The 15,880-nt window shown below is 30.5% G+C and overlaps 1 protein-coding gene and 1 long non-coding RNA gene across 2 annotated transcripts; one reads left to right on the top strand and one right to left on the bottom strand.

Moving 5' to 3' along the window:
* Window positions 1-13: 13 nt before the first annotated feature.
* LOC128394101 (nuclear factor of activated T-cells 5-like) lies at window positions 14-1,635 on the bottom strand. The gene has a single exon (XM_053354354.1). The coding sequence runs from the start codon at window positions 1,322-1,324 to the stop codon at window positions 143-145; it is 1,182 nt and encodes a 393-aa protein (XP_053210329.1). The 5' UTR covers window positions 1,325-1,635; the 3' UTR covers window positions 14-142.
* A 2,743-nt stretch (window positions 1,636-4,378) lies between these two features.
* On the top strand, window positions 4,379-4,933 carry LOC128394102 (uncharacterized). The gene is made up of 2 exons (XR_008326310.1): window positions 4,379-4,594; window positions 4,719-4,933. It is a non-coding gene; the product is annotated as an uncharacterized LOC128394102 (long non-coding RNA).
* Window positions 4,934-15,880: the final 10,947 nt, after the last annotated feature.

Raw genomic sequence — 15,880 nt, 5'->3', positions numbered from 1 at the left:
GAAAGGGTAACCATTTTTTCAAGAAAGAAAAACTTTACTTAGATTAAGTTATGATTTTATCAATGAATAAAAATTACAGTAAAATATGAAATAATTGGTGAATAGATTGAAAAATAAAAAAGACAGAAAAATCGTTGACTAATTAATCGTCCAGATTAAATGTCTCTAAAAGTGTTGGCCTTTGATAGTAAATTTTAATTGAATCGGAAACTTTATCTCCACAAGTTACTTTCAGTTCGACTTCAAGAGAATCAGATTTAAGATAATTTGCTAGATTGATTAATGATGGTGATCGAAAGACAAGATGAGCTGAATTTAGAAATTCTTGTAACGGTAAAACCTCCAATTTGGTTCCATTAGTTTCCAAATTAATTATCGCATCTCGAGTAAAATTACGGCCCAAAATGATAATCTCTTTACCTCCATTCAATGGCGTTTTACGGGTTGATGTCATGTGAATTTCGGGCGATCCAACAGTTTGAACGCAAACAATTGGATCAGAGACTAATTTGATTAAGGTTCCGGTTTCCGGGATAATACAAGCAAACACTAAACGGCAAGAATGTGACTTGGTAAAGATGAGATTACATCTTTTCTTGACTTCGAACATCCTTTCCTTTAGAATGCCAATACAATTGATTTCCAATTCCATCCCGTTATCAGGAGACAATTCAAATTCAAGTGCTTTAACACCATTAACTGCTCGACAATTACATGGAGTTGCTGTTCGTGAGGTTACCTTTGATACTTTATAAATAGGATGAGGTTCACCGAGTTTATTTTCATCTCCAATAAAACAGATTAATTTAATTGTATTAAAACCATTATAACCTTCTAATCTAATCACTGGAAATCCTTTACCGGTATTATCTTTAATTGCACCACGAGAACCTTCAGTTTTATAGCGAGCACGATGATTGGCAGCGGGTTGACGGATAAGTGTTAATCTTTCCTCTGTTAATTTTTCTCGTTTACAATAAGTGTAACCAGGTTCAGATATTAATGATGATGTTGAAGAAGATGATGAAATGTAACTATTGGCAGAGGATAAAGGTGATTGAGGTAATGAAGATGCAGTTGATGAAGATGAGGTAGTAGAAGATGCTGATGACATTAAACCCATAGAATCACGATATTCTCCATAGTCATTTGTGTCCATCATCATGTTAGTTGATGTTAAATTTAATAGATTTGGTAAATTAACCCCAGTTGAATGGTAATTAGCACTTTCAGATGCCAATGATGGGGTATTGTTAGGTGAGTATTGAAATGCCTGTGGGTAAGGTGAAGCCATCTCAGGATCTGGATTCATCAAGGGATACATAATATGAGAGAGAAAATCACAAAATACAATTGAAAACTTAATTAGAATAAAATAAATACAATAAAAATCAATTGTAAGACATTAAAATCAAAACAATTGTTAAAATTATTCTCAAAATGTGTCAACCAACACAAAGAGATAGTCCAATTGACCAACAAGTGGGGATGTTTACTGTTAACTTTTTTTTCACTTAATTAGATGGTGTTGTTTACACGGTCAATCAGTAAATGGTTCTAACAATCAAATTGTAAGAAGATATTAATGGTTAATTAATCTTGATTATCATTTTAATTACTATTAAAAGAAGAATAAAACAAAATTAATTAGGAGAAAAAAAGAAACTGCGCAGCCGCAGTTCGATTTTCGCAGTAACTCCCTCTGTCTTTTTTTCCTTCAACTTCTAAGTTTTCCCTCTTCAATAATTAGATTTTATTTTTATCTCTTAGTCAATTAATCTTTTGCTTTACCTTTTGTTTTAATAGTTGCGAGCTTAATCTTCATGGATCATGGACAACTTCTTTACTCTTTGACCTCAATTCAAACAATTGACCGAAAAAGAAGCAAAAAAATCAAAGAGATTCATTGATTTCCTCTCTCTTATTGGATCTTCACTTATATTATCCTTTTCATGGAGACACAACATCCAAAGTTCATTTCAATCAGATTATCATCACCACCACCACGACCAACACCAACACCAACACCAACATCATCATCGGATCTTCTTGATTACAAATTTACCTGGAAATCGTTCGATTAAACGGAATCCATAGCTTAATGTTTATCTCTTGTAATCTCTAGGATACTCTTTGCCCTCTCCTATTCAAATTGGAGGCCCAACAAATTACCAAATGGAAAAGAGTTGAAAAAAATGATTACCTGCTCATTATTGTTAAGCTTTTCTCTACCACAGCCACACACCATCATCTCTATCAGATCATAATCATCATCATCCAGAGGGAGAGAAAAAAAAGAAAGAGAACAATTTATATTTATATTTGATATAAATGTCCAAAGGTTAACTATGCTTCAATTATCATCAAATATCTAGTTTTTTTTATCCCTTCAAAAGAGATGATGAAAGAGAAAGGTAAATATCACGTGGAAACCATCACTTTACCTGACATTATTTTCTTCATCATTATCATCATCATCTCTCCCTCTCCCTCTTTCTTTTCATATTTATCATCATCTCACATGTAAGGTCAGTTATCCAATATTTAAGCACCTAAGTTGCGGTCTTGTGATGGTGAAAGTCACCATTTCTCCTTAAGTGGTCACAAGATTTGTCTCAAGACAATTTGCTAATTACTCATCAGATTTAACACTTTCTATTAACAATTAACCCTTTTGTAGTCATCAAATAGGAACCAACAACAATTCCAATGTAAGGTTGATAAGTTAATCATATTTTCAATTTTCTTCCCATAGAAACCATCAGCCAAATGGATTAAGCGATTAAGAGGATCAGACCAAAATTAACATTTTCATTAAATCATCACGATGGACTAATTGTGATTCCTGATTGTAGGTAAGCTACAATTGTTGATCGCTTTTGATTAATCTTCTTTTCCATAGGTCAAATAAATCATTAACTAACACGATTGCTTAATTGTTTCCAACGGTAATAATATTTTACTTGTTTTTATTAATCCTTTTTATCAGATTAACATATTCACCTGACAGGTTAAAACTAATACAATGTAACAGATTAACTCAATTGCAATTTATATCAGAAATTGTAACGATTCTTAAGAGATGATGATTTAAATTATTATCATAATCTAACACCAAGGACAACAATTAACCTTCACTTGATGGCTGATATAATAACAATTACTTTCAATTTGTGAATATTTACACTTTTAATTGATTAACTTTCTCTTGACAATTTGCCAATTACTTTGATATCTTTTAATTCAGTTCATTTCTTTCTTTCTTTCTTTCTTTCTCTAGTTAATCACAACAGATTAAGAATACACAAATTAACTCTTTGGATCTTAATTTCATCTTCGTCTTATATTATTACATGGACTTGGAATCTCAAAGCTTGGACAAAATCTAGATTTTAATTGCCGTCTATTAATTAGCTAATCTATTCCTCGTTGTGGCAATTTAAACAAAATTAGACTTGATTCTTAAATCAGTTGATTTATCATTATTCACGGGTGACTAATGGTAAATACAAATCTTAACAGTGGCTGATAAATTAACACGAGATCAGTGAATGTTTGATCAACTTTACTCAGTGAGAATTAATTTGGATTACGAACGTGCCTTTTAATTGTAGTGAAAAAATACACAATAATTAACAATTAAGAACGAAACCACTAAAGAAGATCAACTCAAACTAAAGAAAGTATAATCTGCCCTTAATGTGTATTCTTCAATAATGATTACTATTAATAATTAACTCTAAATGACAATTTACTGTCAATCTAAGAAAATTAACCGGTCGCAAGAAACTAACAATTAACTGGAATCACGAAAAGACTCATGTTCATATTGAATTTTTATAATTAACAGAATTGATTAGATTTTCAGTCTTAATCAATAATAGACGATCTCTGGTTGAATTAATTGACTATCAACATTTACCAATCTATTTATTATTATTACTTTTCTATCAGATAATAAATTGTTTGGTTAATCAAACAAATGTTACAATCTATGGACCTATTGGAGGCTCGACTCATCAATTGCACCACAAATTGATAACAACAATCAACTTTCATCATCACAATTAGTAAACTAACGATACCCCCAGTCCGGAACGATTTCAATTGAGCATCATTGAACAAATTAAATACTATTTGTCAACAATTAACAAAATGAGTATGTCATCTAAAACATGATTACATTACTTTGATTACAAATAATTAACAATATTAGTAATAATATTGTATATTAATTAATTCCGTCTCTCTCATTTTTTGTTCACTATCAGTTAATTGTTACCACCGAGAGATTCTAATCATGATAATTATGATTATATTTATAATTATTACCACGATATGAATGGTGCACGTTTTAAAGATCACTGAAAGGTGTGTCCCCATAACAATTTAAGAGATGAAAATGAAATGATACAAATATCAGAAAATAGTTTAATCACTTAATCTGTTCAACAATCAACAGAATCTTCCAATTAATCAATAGCAACTGAAGAAACTTTTTCTCCTCTTAATCTCTAATCCAATCACCAAGAACGTAAGATCAACAATTAACCAATTGATGCAACAGTCTAAAAGTGATTAAAGTGATCAACAGGTAAGTTTCTCTCTCTCTCTCTTTTTTTTTCTAATTGATTAATGATATAATATTGATTGGATCGATTAATTAATTATTTCTTATTCTATTTTAAATTTTGATCAATATTCTTTCATAAAAAAAGTTTAGATAACCAGGAAGGCCAAAGGAATCAAAGTTATTATATTATCATCTCAGTTAATCAGAGTAACTACTCTTAGGATAACTTTCTAATCACAATTAATATTTAATCAACAATCATAATCATTTTCACTCTCTTCTTTTGTTGGAGGTGTGTCACTCCCATCATTAGTTATAATTAAAAATAATACAACAATCATCTAATTATCTATTGACAAATAACAACAATCTAATCTCAATTGATCAAAGACAGGAATCAAACATGAAACTTGTACAATTTATACTTGATTTGATTATTATTAACTTGCCAACTAACTAATTAACTAACAAGCCCCTTTAACCATCTTGGTTTCTTTATTATTATAATAATACAAGTTAATCAATAAGATATAATTGTTATCAGAATTACTTTGATTATGATATTAATTTTATTTTTTGATTCTTTCTGATTATTAACTGTTAATATCTAATTTTTTTTGTGTCTTCATCAACACCAAACAATCAAAAATTGATCAGTTAATTTTGAACAATTGAACTTGTAAACTGTTTTCATTGTTGATTGATTTGATTAGGTTGATTAACTAAATCATATTAATATATTTAACTAACTCTTTTTTTTTTACTTATCCATCATAACTATTTATAACTATTAATATATGATTGTATTGATTATCATTACTAATCAATAGCTGATTATAATCAACTGATTGTTTCATATTAAGTCAATTAACTTTTGTTTTCTAATTAGTAAATACCTCTGGTTTTAATTGTTACAATTGAGGTTAATTTTACAGAAAAGTACTTGATTGTAAATCTAAAATATTATTATTGGTAAAAATTGATGAGATTAAATTTGATTGTTTAAAACTTTCCAATCAATATAAGTATCATTTTATAATCTTGATGAGAAGCAGTTAATCAATCTGATCATATTGATTGTTTGATCAACTATTTAATTAAGAAATATACTACATGTACATTATAATAATCAATATCGATGCACAATTAGATCAACAATTAGGTGAATAGACTTTGATTTAACTATTGAAAATTGTAAGTGTATTGTTTACTGTAACTGTTAATGTAGCAGTTAATTAACTTGAGAGTTAATTGTGATTTGTCAATGATCATGGTCTCATTTTGATTGACTCGATATTTTTTTGCTTTACCTGTACAAAGTTTAATCTAAATAGTAAACAATTTAATGATTAAATTGTTTATTCTGAGTTGATATTTATTTGTACAATGTTGCTAATTGTAGTGGTACTAATTATAATTAATCCTGATATTGAGGTAAGTGTTTGATTAATTATATTAATTGTAAGTACTGGTGAAAATATTGAGACTCATCATAATCTTAATTGTAGTGGTAATCAGTAAATCCTATTGGTAACTGTATTTTTCCTTAATCAAGTAAATCTTTAACCAATAAAAAGTAAATTGTAAAGGTGATTTGGATAATTATAACTAATTAACAGTTGACTGTTTACTAGATTTTAATTGATAGATCAAAATCCACTCAATAAATTGTGTAGTAGTTAATTAAATGTACTTGTAAATTGTTACCTTTGCTCTGTAGCTATTAAATCAACCTGTGGGATACAGATTAATAGTTGATTAAGTCAATTAAACTTCACACAATCAATATTTTTATAGGCTGATTGTTGATCGATTGTATTAATAATTAAAAATTTACCTTAACGATTAAATGAAAACTTTGCCATCCACTGAAATTGTAATTAGTTGATTTCGATATTTATATTAATAAAATTATTAATTACTTCACTCAATTGTATGATAATTACTTAATTGTTTAACTATTTAATGTACAGTTTTTTAGAAAATTTAAATTGTTCAAGTATTAGAACAATTAACTTTAATTGTGATTATCTTTTACTTGTATTTTGATTCAAATGATAAATTTCACTGAAAATTTGTTGTATAAACATAGTAACTAAATTAATTGATTGTTGTAATTGTTTCGAGGATTATACAAAGTCGATGAGTTTAATTGATCTTAGCAACAGTAATCGTCTAGATGATTAACAGAATTGTTATTAATTATTGGAAATAATTGAAGTTAATTGTTGGAAGTTGGAACTCAGGGTATTAAATTAGTTGTATGTCAAAGATTATTAATTTGATTGTTGAAAGTGAAAGGGACAATATTCAACTAATTAGTCTACACTGATTAATATATGTTGTAAAAGAAAAACTCAGATAAGTTAATTGTAACAATTAAGTAGTATAAAGAGTTACTATGGAGCAACTAGAATCAACTGGATTTAACGAGCTAATCAATTGTTACCAATGATAACAATGTATCTATTTTTTCATGGAGATATTAATCCAATATCTTAACTATCATCATAATTATTGTTGAAAATGATTAAACTGATCATTTCCAGGTAATTCAATCAAAAATAGAGACTAGTGATTAGATAAAATTCAAGTTGATTAACTGAATCGATGAGGTGATTAAGTGGGAGTGTGAGCCAAGCCCTCAATCAGATACAATAATTGAAACGGATATTCAATCAATGGCTTTTGAAATTAAATTTTAGCCGATGATTAAACTTATTGATTAAAAGGGTAATGAAATTGAACAGTTTCATATATTAATCCATCCTATTGGCTTGATCCATTTATCAGAAATTGTCCCCCCGTTAATCAATGAAAATTAATCGACAATTAATGAAGACTCTCCTTTTTTAAATTCACAATTAGAGTCAATCTATTTCCAAGGTTGTTGACAGTTTTTTTTTTGATGATTAAATCACTTGAAATTGAAAAGATTCATTCATTAGGCTCAACATGATAAAGTAAATCAAGATTATTTGGTAGATTCAGACAATCAAGTGAACACCTTAAAATTTAACGTTCAAAATGATTAAGAAAATATATAAAAAAAAGAGTAATAATAATCAAATTAAATCAATTAAGCGAATCAAGAGTAAACTCTGGATTAGGGTTAAGGGTAATAAACATCACCACCTTCAAGCCAAACAATTAAGACACCTTTCAAAGGAGACATTTAATCATCTAATTGGAGAAACAGTTAATCATTTAAAGGTTAACAGAACAATTAATTGAAATAATCAAATCAACAGAATGATAATAAATAAGTTATCAAATCAATGAAATCGAGGGAAAAACTTTCACTCCGATTAGTTTATAATCGTACCAATAGATGGCGACACATGCAAACAAAACTTTTTCGAAACAATTTAATTTAATTGTTTTACTTTTTCAGTTAAATCAAATTGTGGCAATAACATGAATTTCAATTGGATGAAATTAACTGTTGGTTCTTTACAATTTAGAGGATTAATTTTGTTTTCTTCGCTTTATTGGAAATCATCTGATTGTTATTAAGATCTAATTACAATTAACTCTTTTTTCATCTGATTAATTGTCACCAGAAAATTTTCATTAATCATTGTTAACCGGAAACAATTGAGAATTTATATTTAATTGTTGATTACGGAAGTAACCAAAGAGACCAAGATGAGTCAGGAGAAATAGTTAATTTAATTGTGGTTAAATCAAAACGTTAATTGTGATTAGTAATTTAATTGGTCATTTTAATTAATCTCCATTGATTAACCTGTTAAATTGATATAAAATAGATTAGATTTGGTAACAATTAAAGAAAGAGAGTGAGAGATAATTGATTAAATATCCATAAAATGCTACAATTAATGATCGACAATCAATAATCATGATAAACGTGATTAATAAATTGTCAATCCATGTAAATTGTTAATCAAATTAAATCTTTTTCTCTACAATTTATGATTAATATTAAGGACTTGTTCCATCTCCATAGAGAATTTGCCCCCTCACCGATTTTGCTGAAATTTCGATTTTAGATAGAGCTTAAAAAATAAATAGATTTGGCTGAAAAGGTTTTTCTCTAAGCCTCATACTTTTTGTGCTAGGCCATTTTTTCGAAAAAACTTTGAAGCGTGTTTATAGCCAAACTACTTACGCTAGACACACAATTCTGGTGTTGATCGATAGCTAATTTTATTGTCTATAAGATGGTGTTATTTAAAATCTGAAAACATTTCGTCCCAATTCACGGCAGCGGAAAGAGACCTTCAAAAGTGACCTTACGCTTAAATCAACCGGGAAGCAGAATGAAAATACTTTTTCTAATGCAGTTTTTATGCTCTACAATAAATCGAAGTCAAAATATACCTATCGGTATGCGTTTTGAGAAAATTAGCAAAACTATCTCAATCACGGAAAATGGCCTTTTGAGATATATAGACATAATTTGGACTCGATTTTTCTTCGATAATATTAGTTTCATGATGTGCGCTGTTGATTGGCGTTGAAAAAAATAACACTATCGAGGGTCTCTATTTGGCCTTTGACAACGGACTTTTCAATGGCTAATAAAGGCCACCTTAGGCTTATGGAAGCACAAATTTTTCAGCATATACCTATGTAACATTTGATGCTCTATTCGTACACAAAGAAAAAAATAGGTCGAACACTATGCGTTTTCGAGATAAGATGAAATAACTTACAATTTTTATGATTTAGCGCTAATATAGACTAAGGTCATCGAGAAGCAGAACAAAAATAATTTTTTCTGATGTAATTTTTTATGGGCTTTCAATAATTGTTGATAAAAGATATCGGATCACTATGCGTTTAGAAGTTATGATCAGAAAACTAATAAAATTCATGCAAATGTGTTGATAAATATTCGAAAATTCTAAAATAGAACTAAAGTAACTTTTTCTAGTGAATTTTTTATCTGCTGCGGGAAAATGAGAGAGAGAAAGAGTAAGAAACGATGAGAGAGAGCGGGAAAATAGAAGAGAGAGGAGAATGAGAGAAAGAGCGGGAAATGAGAATGAGAGAGTGAGAAACGAGATTGAGAGCGGAAAATGAGAGAGAGCGGGAAATGAGAATGAGAGAGTGAGAAACGAGATTGAAAGCGGAAAATGAGAATGAGAGGCGGGAAAATGAGAGAGTGGGAAAATGAGAGGCAGGAAAATAAAGAGAGAGAATGAGAGAGCAGGAAATGAGAATGAGAGGTGAGAAACGAGATTGAGAGCGGAATGAGAATGAGAGCAGGAAAATGAGAGAGTGGGAAAATGAGAGAGCAGGAAAATGAGAATGAGAGAGCGAAATGAGAATGAGAGGTGAGAAACGAGATTGAGAGCGGAAATGAGAGAGGCAGGAAAATGAGAGAGGCAGGAAAATAAAGAGAGAGAATGAGAGAGCAGGAAAATGAGAGAGCAGGAAAATGAGAGAGTGGGAAAATGAGAGAGCAGGAAAATGAGAGAGCAGGAAATGAGAATGAGAGAGGAGAAACGAGATTGAAAGCGGAAAAGAGAATGAGAGGCAGGAAAATGAGAGAGTGGGAAAATGAGAGAGCAGGAAAATAAAGAGAGAGGAGAATGAGAGAGGCAGAAATGAGAATGAGAGGTGAGAAACGAGATTGAGAGCGGAAATGAGAGAGAGCGGGAAAATGAGAATGAGAGAGCGGGAAATGAGAATGAGAGAGAGCGGGAAAATGAGAGAGGGAGTAATTGAGAAGTGTGAATTTACACTGAGTAATATCTATGCAATTTAATCTAATCTTTGAGTTTGTGCTCAATCTCATTGAATCTGTTTAAGTTGACTAGAGTTTCATTTTTTGCAGAGCTCCGTTTGCGTTATCCAGCCAGTACCACGAGGAGGAGGAGATGCAGTTTACTGACCATGGGGTTTTTTAACCCGATTTTTTTAAAGAAAAGATAAATGAAAATTAAAAAGTAAAAAGATAAATGAAATGAAAAAGATTAAATAAAAGTAAAAAGATAAATGAAATGAAAAAAGATAAATGAAAAGTAAAAAGATAAATGAAATGAAAAAGATTAAATAAAAGTAAAAAGATAAATGAAATGAAAAAGATTAAATAAAAGTAAAAAGATAAATGAAAAGAAATATATACAAGTGCTCGCTCAAAAACTTATTTTTTAGTGAACTTCATTTGGAGAAGCTCTTGTTCTGAACACTTAGCATCTTTTTGCAGAAAAGAATGTTCAATGCCCTGTAAGGACTCTGCCACTACCACTTTTTCATTTGCAAGAGCAACTTGTTTAATCGCTGCGTCTTTGAGACTGCGACCGACTTCTCGCAAGTTATCACTCGCTTCAGAATCAACTTTAGAAATTCTAGCTGCTTCTTCGAATGCGGGAATAGCCTCTGAAAACAATTTCACTGCTCTATTTTTCATTTTACGAGCGTTTTTCAGCATATTCTTTGCTTTTTTTGGATCAAATTCTCCTTTTTCTTTATATTGCTTTGCAATCTCTCGCTCTTTCTCTTTCTTCTTAAGTCTTTGATTGCGTTTATGATTGGGTGCACTTGAACTCTCCATAGCTCCTAGCAGAAATAATAATAGTATTGTGCGACTTACTATCAAAGAGCGCTAACAACTCTACAAGGCATCAAGTTCGAAAGTCACAATTTACTCGAAGAACTAAGCTTAGCTCCATTAGATGTCAATGAGCCAATCCTTCTACGTATAAAAATCCCATCCCGTCACAAAGCGAGTACCTTTTATTGGGTTTTTATACTACTAGATCTTTCGCAAGAAGGACTCGGTCGCATTGTACAACATTGCTGCTCTTGTACATCTGGCTTGAGAACGATGGGTTGCTGTGGTCATGTTTTGACTGTTATTTGGTATGTTGTCCATGGCAGTAAATCAGATATCAGAATTCCAGCCTCTTCTCTCAGTGCATTTGCAATTCAAATAGGTCTTGAGCGTGAATAACTTGTATATATTCTCATTTCATTTATCTTTTTACTTTTCATTTATCTTTTTTCATTTCATTTATCTTTTTACTTTTATTTAATCTTTTTACTTTTATTTAATCTTTTTCATTTCATTTATCTTTTTACTTTTATTTAATCTTTTTCATTTCATTTATCTTTTCTTTAAAAAAAATCGGGTTAAAAAACCCCATGGTCAGTAAACTGCATCTCCTCCTCCTCGTGGTACTGGCTGGATAACGCAAACGGAGCTCTGCAAAAAATGAAACTCTAGTCAACTTAAACAGATTCAATGAGATTGAGCACAAACTCAAAGATTAGATTAAATTGCATAGATATTACTCAGTGTAAATTCACACTTCTCAATTATTCCGTTCACTCTCTCTCTCTCATTTTCCCGCTCTCTCTCATTTTCCCGCTCTCTCTCATTCTCATTTCCCGCTCTCCCTCTCTCATTTTCCCGCTCTCTCTCATTCTCATTTCCCGCTCTCTCATTCTCATTTTCCCGCTCTCATTCTCATTTTCCGCTCTCAATCTCGTTTCTCACTCTCTCATTCTCATTTCCCGCTCTCTCTCATTCTCCTCTCTCTTTTATTTTCCCGCTCTCTCTCATTTTCCCACTCTCTCTCATTTCCCGCTCTCTCATTCTCATTTTCCGCTTTCAATCTCGTTTCTCACTCTCTCATTCTCATTTCCCGCTCTCTCTCATTTTCCCGCTCTCTCTCATTTTCCCACTCTCTCTCATTTCCCGCTCTCTCTCATTTCCCGCTCTCTCTCATTCTCCTCTCTCTTTTATTTTCCCGCTCTCTCTCATTTTCCCGCTCTCTCTCATTTTCCGCTCTCAATCTCGTTTCTCACTCTCTCATTCTCATTTCCCGCTCTTTCTCTCATTCTCCTCTCTCTTCTATTTTCCCGCTTTCTCTCATCGTTTCTTACTCTTTCTCTCTCTCATTTTCCCGCAGCAGATAAAAAATTCACTAGAAAAAGTTACTTTAGTTCTATTTTAGAATTTTCGAATATTTATCAACACATTTGCATGAATTTTATTAGTTTTCTGATCATAACTTCTAAACGCATAGTGATCCGATATCTTTTATCAACAATTATTGAAAGCCCATAAAAAATTACATCAGAAAAAATTATTTTTGTTCTGCTTCTCGATGACCTTAGTCTATATTAGCGCTAAATCATAAAAATTGTAAGTTATTTCATCTTATCTCGAAAACGCATAGTGTTCGACCTATTTTTTTCTTTGTGTACGAATAGAGCATCAAATGTTACATAGGTATATGCTGAAAAATTTGTGCTTCCATAAGCCTAAGGTGGCCTTTATTAGCCATTGAAAAGTCCGTTGTCAAAGGCCAAATAGAGACCCTCGATAGTGTTATTTTTTTCAACGCCAATCAACAGCGCACATCATGAAACTAATATTATCGAAGAAAAATCGAGTCCAAATTATGTCTATATATCTCAAAAAGGCCATTTTCCGTGATTGAGATAGTTTTTGCTAATTTTCTCAAAAACGCATACCGATAGGTATATTTTTGACTTCGATTTATTGTAGAGCATAAAAAACTGCATTAGAAAAAAGTATTTTCATTCTGCTTCCCGGTTGATTTAAGCGTAAGGTCACTTTTGAAGGTCTTTTTCCGCTGCCGTGAATTGGGACGAAATGTTTTCAGATTTTAAATAACACCATCTTATAGACAATAAAATTAGCTATCGATCAACACCAGAATTGTGTGTCTAGCGTAAGTAGTTTGGCCATAAACACGCTTCAAAGTTTTTTTCGAAAAAATGGCCTAGCACAAAAAGTATGAGGCTTAGAGAAAAACCTTTTCAGCCAAATCTATTTATTTTTTAAGCTCTATCTAAAATCGAAATTTCAGCAAAATCGGTGAGGGGGCAAAAATGGAACAAGTCCTTTATCATCACGATAATCATGAAAGTGTTGATTGAGAAAAAAAGTTAATCATCAATTTTAATTGTTGATCGAAAGTAAAGAAACTAAATTTCTAATAATCAACCGGTTGATTTGATCACGAATTAATAATATTGTTAATTGTTGAGAGAAATAAAAAAAATGATTAATAATTACTGTTCAATTAGTTGGTTATGTTAATCACACCTTAAATTGTGTTAATCATGTTTACCTGATAATTGATTGAATCAATCAGATTACCGGAAGAAAATGAATCAAAATTAAATTAAATTTCATTTTTTGTCCATTTAGTTGATCACAAAAAAAACTAATTGAAGAGAAAAAATTTAATAATCAAAAAGTTAATTGTTGATTTGACCAATATACTTAATTGTTAATGATCAATAAATCAAAGTTAACACCCTGATGAAAGTTACAATTAAAACTGATATCTTGTTAATTGTAACCAATTAATTTTCATTGATTGTATTTTACTCTGATTGGTGTTAAATTGTTATGATCGTTAATTTAAATAAATAGTTGATTAAATTATCTATGTTGGTGAGAAATTAAATTCCTAACATGATTTAACTTCCTGATCAAAGTTTAATTATATTAATAGAAACTGTTTAGTTTAGGAATAATTAACTAATTGTAATATTTAACAACCATGATGATTTAGCAAAGTTGATTGTTATATTTGTAACAATTTAAATCTTAATCATCTCAAAAATAAGATTGACAAGTTCAATGGACTATTAGGAAAAAGATGATTAATTTAATCATTTCCGCAAAATTAACTAATGAAAGAAACAAAAAAAAAATTTAGATTAACAATCAATTGATGAACATGATAGATATTACAATTAAGTTAACATCAATCTCCCTTCATCTCAACAATTAACCAAATTTAATATTAATCACTTTCTTTTCATTAACCATTGGATCAATTTCCTTGATGATTAACTTCAATTTTCCTGCCATATTAATCCCAAAGAGCAATTAGATTATCAAAGATCATCTAAATTAGGTTAATTATAGACCATTTAACTAATTAGATAATAACAATTATGGAAAGTTCTAAATTGTCAATTCGAAATGATTAGATCACCATTTCGTTGGTGAATCATTTTCTCCCAATTTTATCGGTGTTTTAATGTTCTAACAATAATAATGACACAATAATTGAATCGTAAGTTTTTTTCTTCTTCTTCCTGGTTCATGATAATTCTGGTTCTCTCAACAAGCAGATTCCATGAGAGATAATATTGGATCGATGACCTAGAATTAAATTCTCCATGACCTAGACAGAAACTTATATTCACCTTCTATGAGAAAAAAAAGTTCTTGACGTCAAATGGGCGAAAAGAGAATCAGATTCATCTGATTCTGAACCAGAATTTGTGATGGAGTAAAGAGTTGAATCAATGAGAATATATTCCATGGAACATGGAAAGAATATTCCCCTGAAAGGAAGAGAGAAAGAGAGAGAGAGAAAGAAGGAGAGATAAATAACAGAATATAAGGAAAAATAAACGAGAAAAGAAAACGAATCAAGATGTAGAATTGGAAATATACTGGATTAGAATTTTATTTTCCTTCTTCTTGTTACCAAATCTCTTCTTGTTCTGTTGATTGTTTTCACTTTTAATTTAATCATTTTTTTAATTGTTCTTCTAAAATTGGATTACCTACTTATCTAAATACAAATAATCAGTTTAATCCATTTTTACCTCAATTCCATGGTAGGATTATTCTTGTCATCATCCAGTTCGGCTAATAATATTCACCATTGTGTAGATGTGTGGACAATATTAATCACCTTAATTGTGACACTTTCACCTTGACCATTAATGGATTAACAAAATTACCACTGAATGGACAATTGTGATAACTTTATGGTCAAGAATACAAATCATCATCTTCTCCCTCTCTCTTCATTGTCTTTAATCCAGTTAACCTTCAACAATTTACGAAAAGGTAAATGATTAATTATTTTCCATTTAAAACAATTTAATAGATAAACTCAATTGAGAAAAGAGTAAAATGATTAGTTTTTAGAGTTAATCACATTAAGAATTGATTGTTACCACATGGATAAAATTAATTAAGGTTTAGATTGGTGAAAGTGAAAATTGATTGTATTGGATTAATCTTTTAGCAATTTAAACTATCCAATATTAATTAAAGTCCCAGTTTAATATCCGAAGGTTTTGTTTACCTTTTCCTCCTCTTGGTTGTTTGGCCTGAGAAAAATTAACAAGGGAAAAGATGAACGAGCAGTAAAAAGAAAGATGATTTTTCTTCCTCTTTCTTTTTTCCCTTATCATCATCATCTTCATCATCATACTCTTTCTTTCTCTCTTTCTCTTTATCCTCCTCTTCCCTCCTATTTTTCCCTCTTCTCTTCTTTATCTTCATCTCCTTCGCTTACTCACCATCACAACATTTACTCGCCGATT

This window comes from Panonychus citri, unplaced genomic scaffold, assembly GCF_014898815.1.
Source record: "Panonychus citri isolate SS breed McGregor unplaced genomic scaffold, ASM1489881v1 Contig00139, whole genome shotgun sequence".
In the NCBI taxonomy this organism is placed as follows: Eukaryota; Metazoa; Arthropoda; class Arachnida; order Trombidiformes; family Tetranychidae; genus Panonychus; species Panonychus citri.
This window is presented reverse-complemented; position numbering and strand designations above follow the sequence as displayed.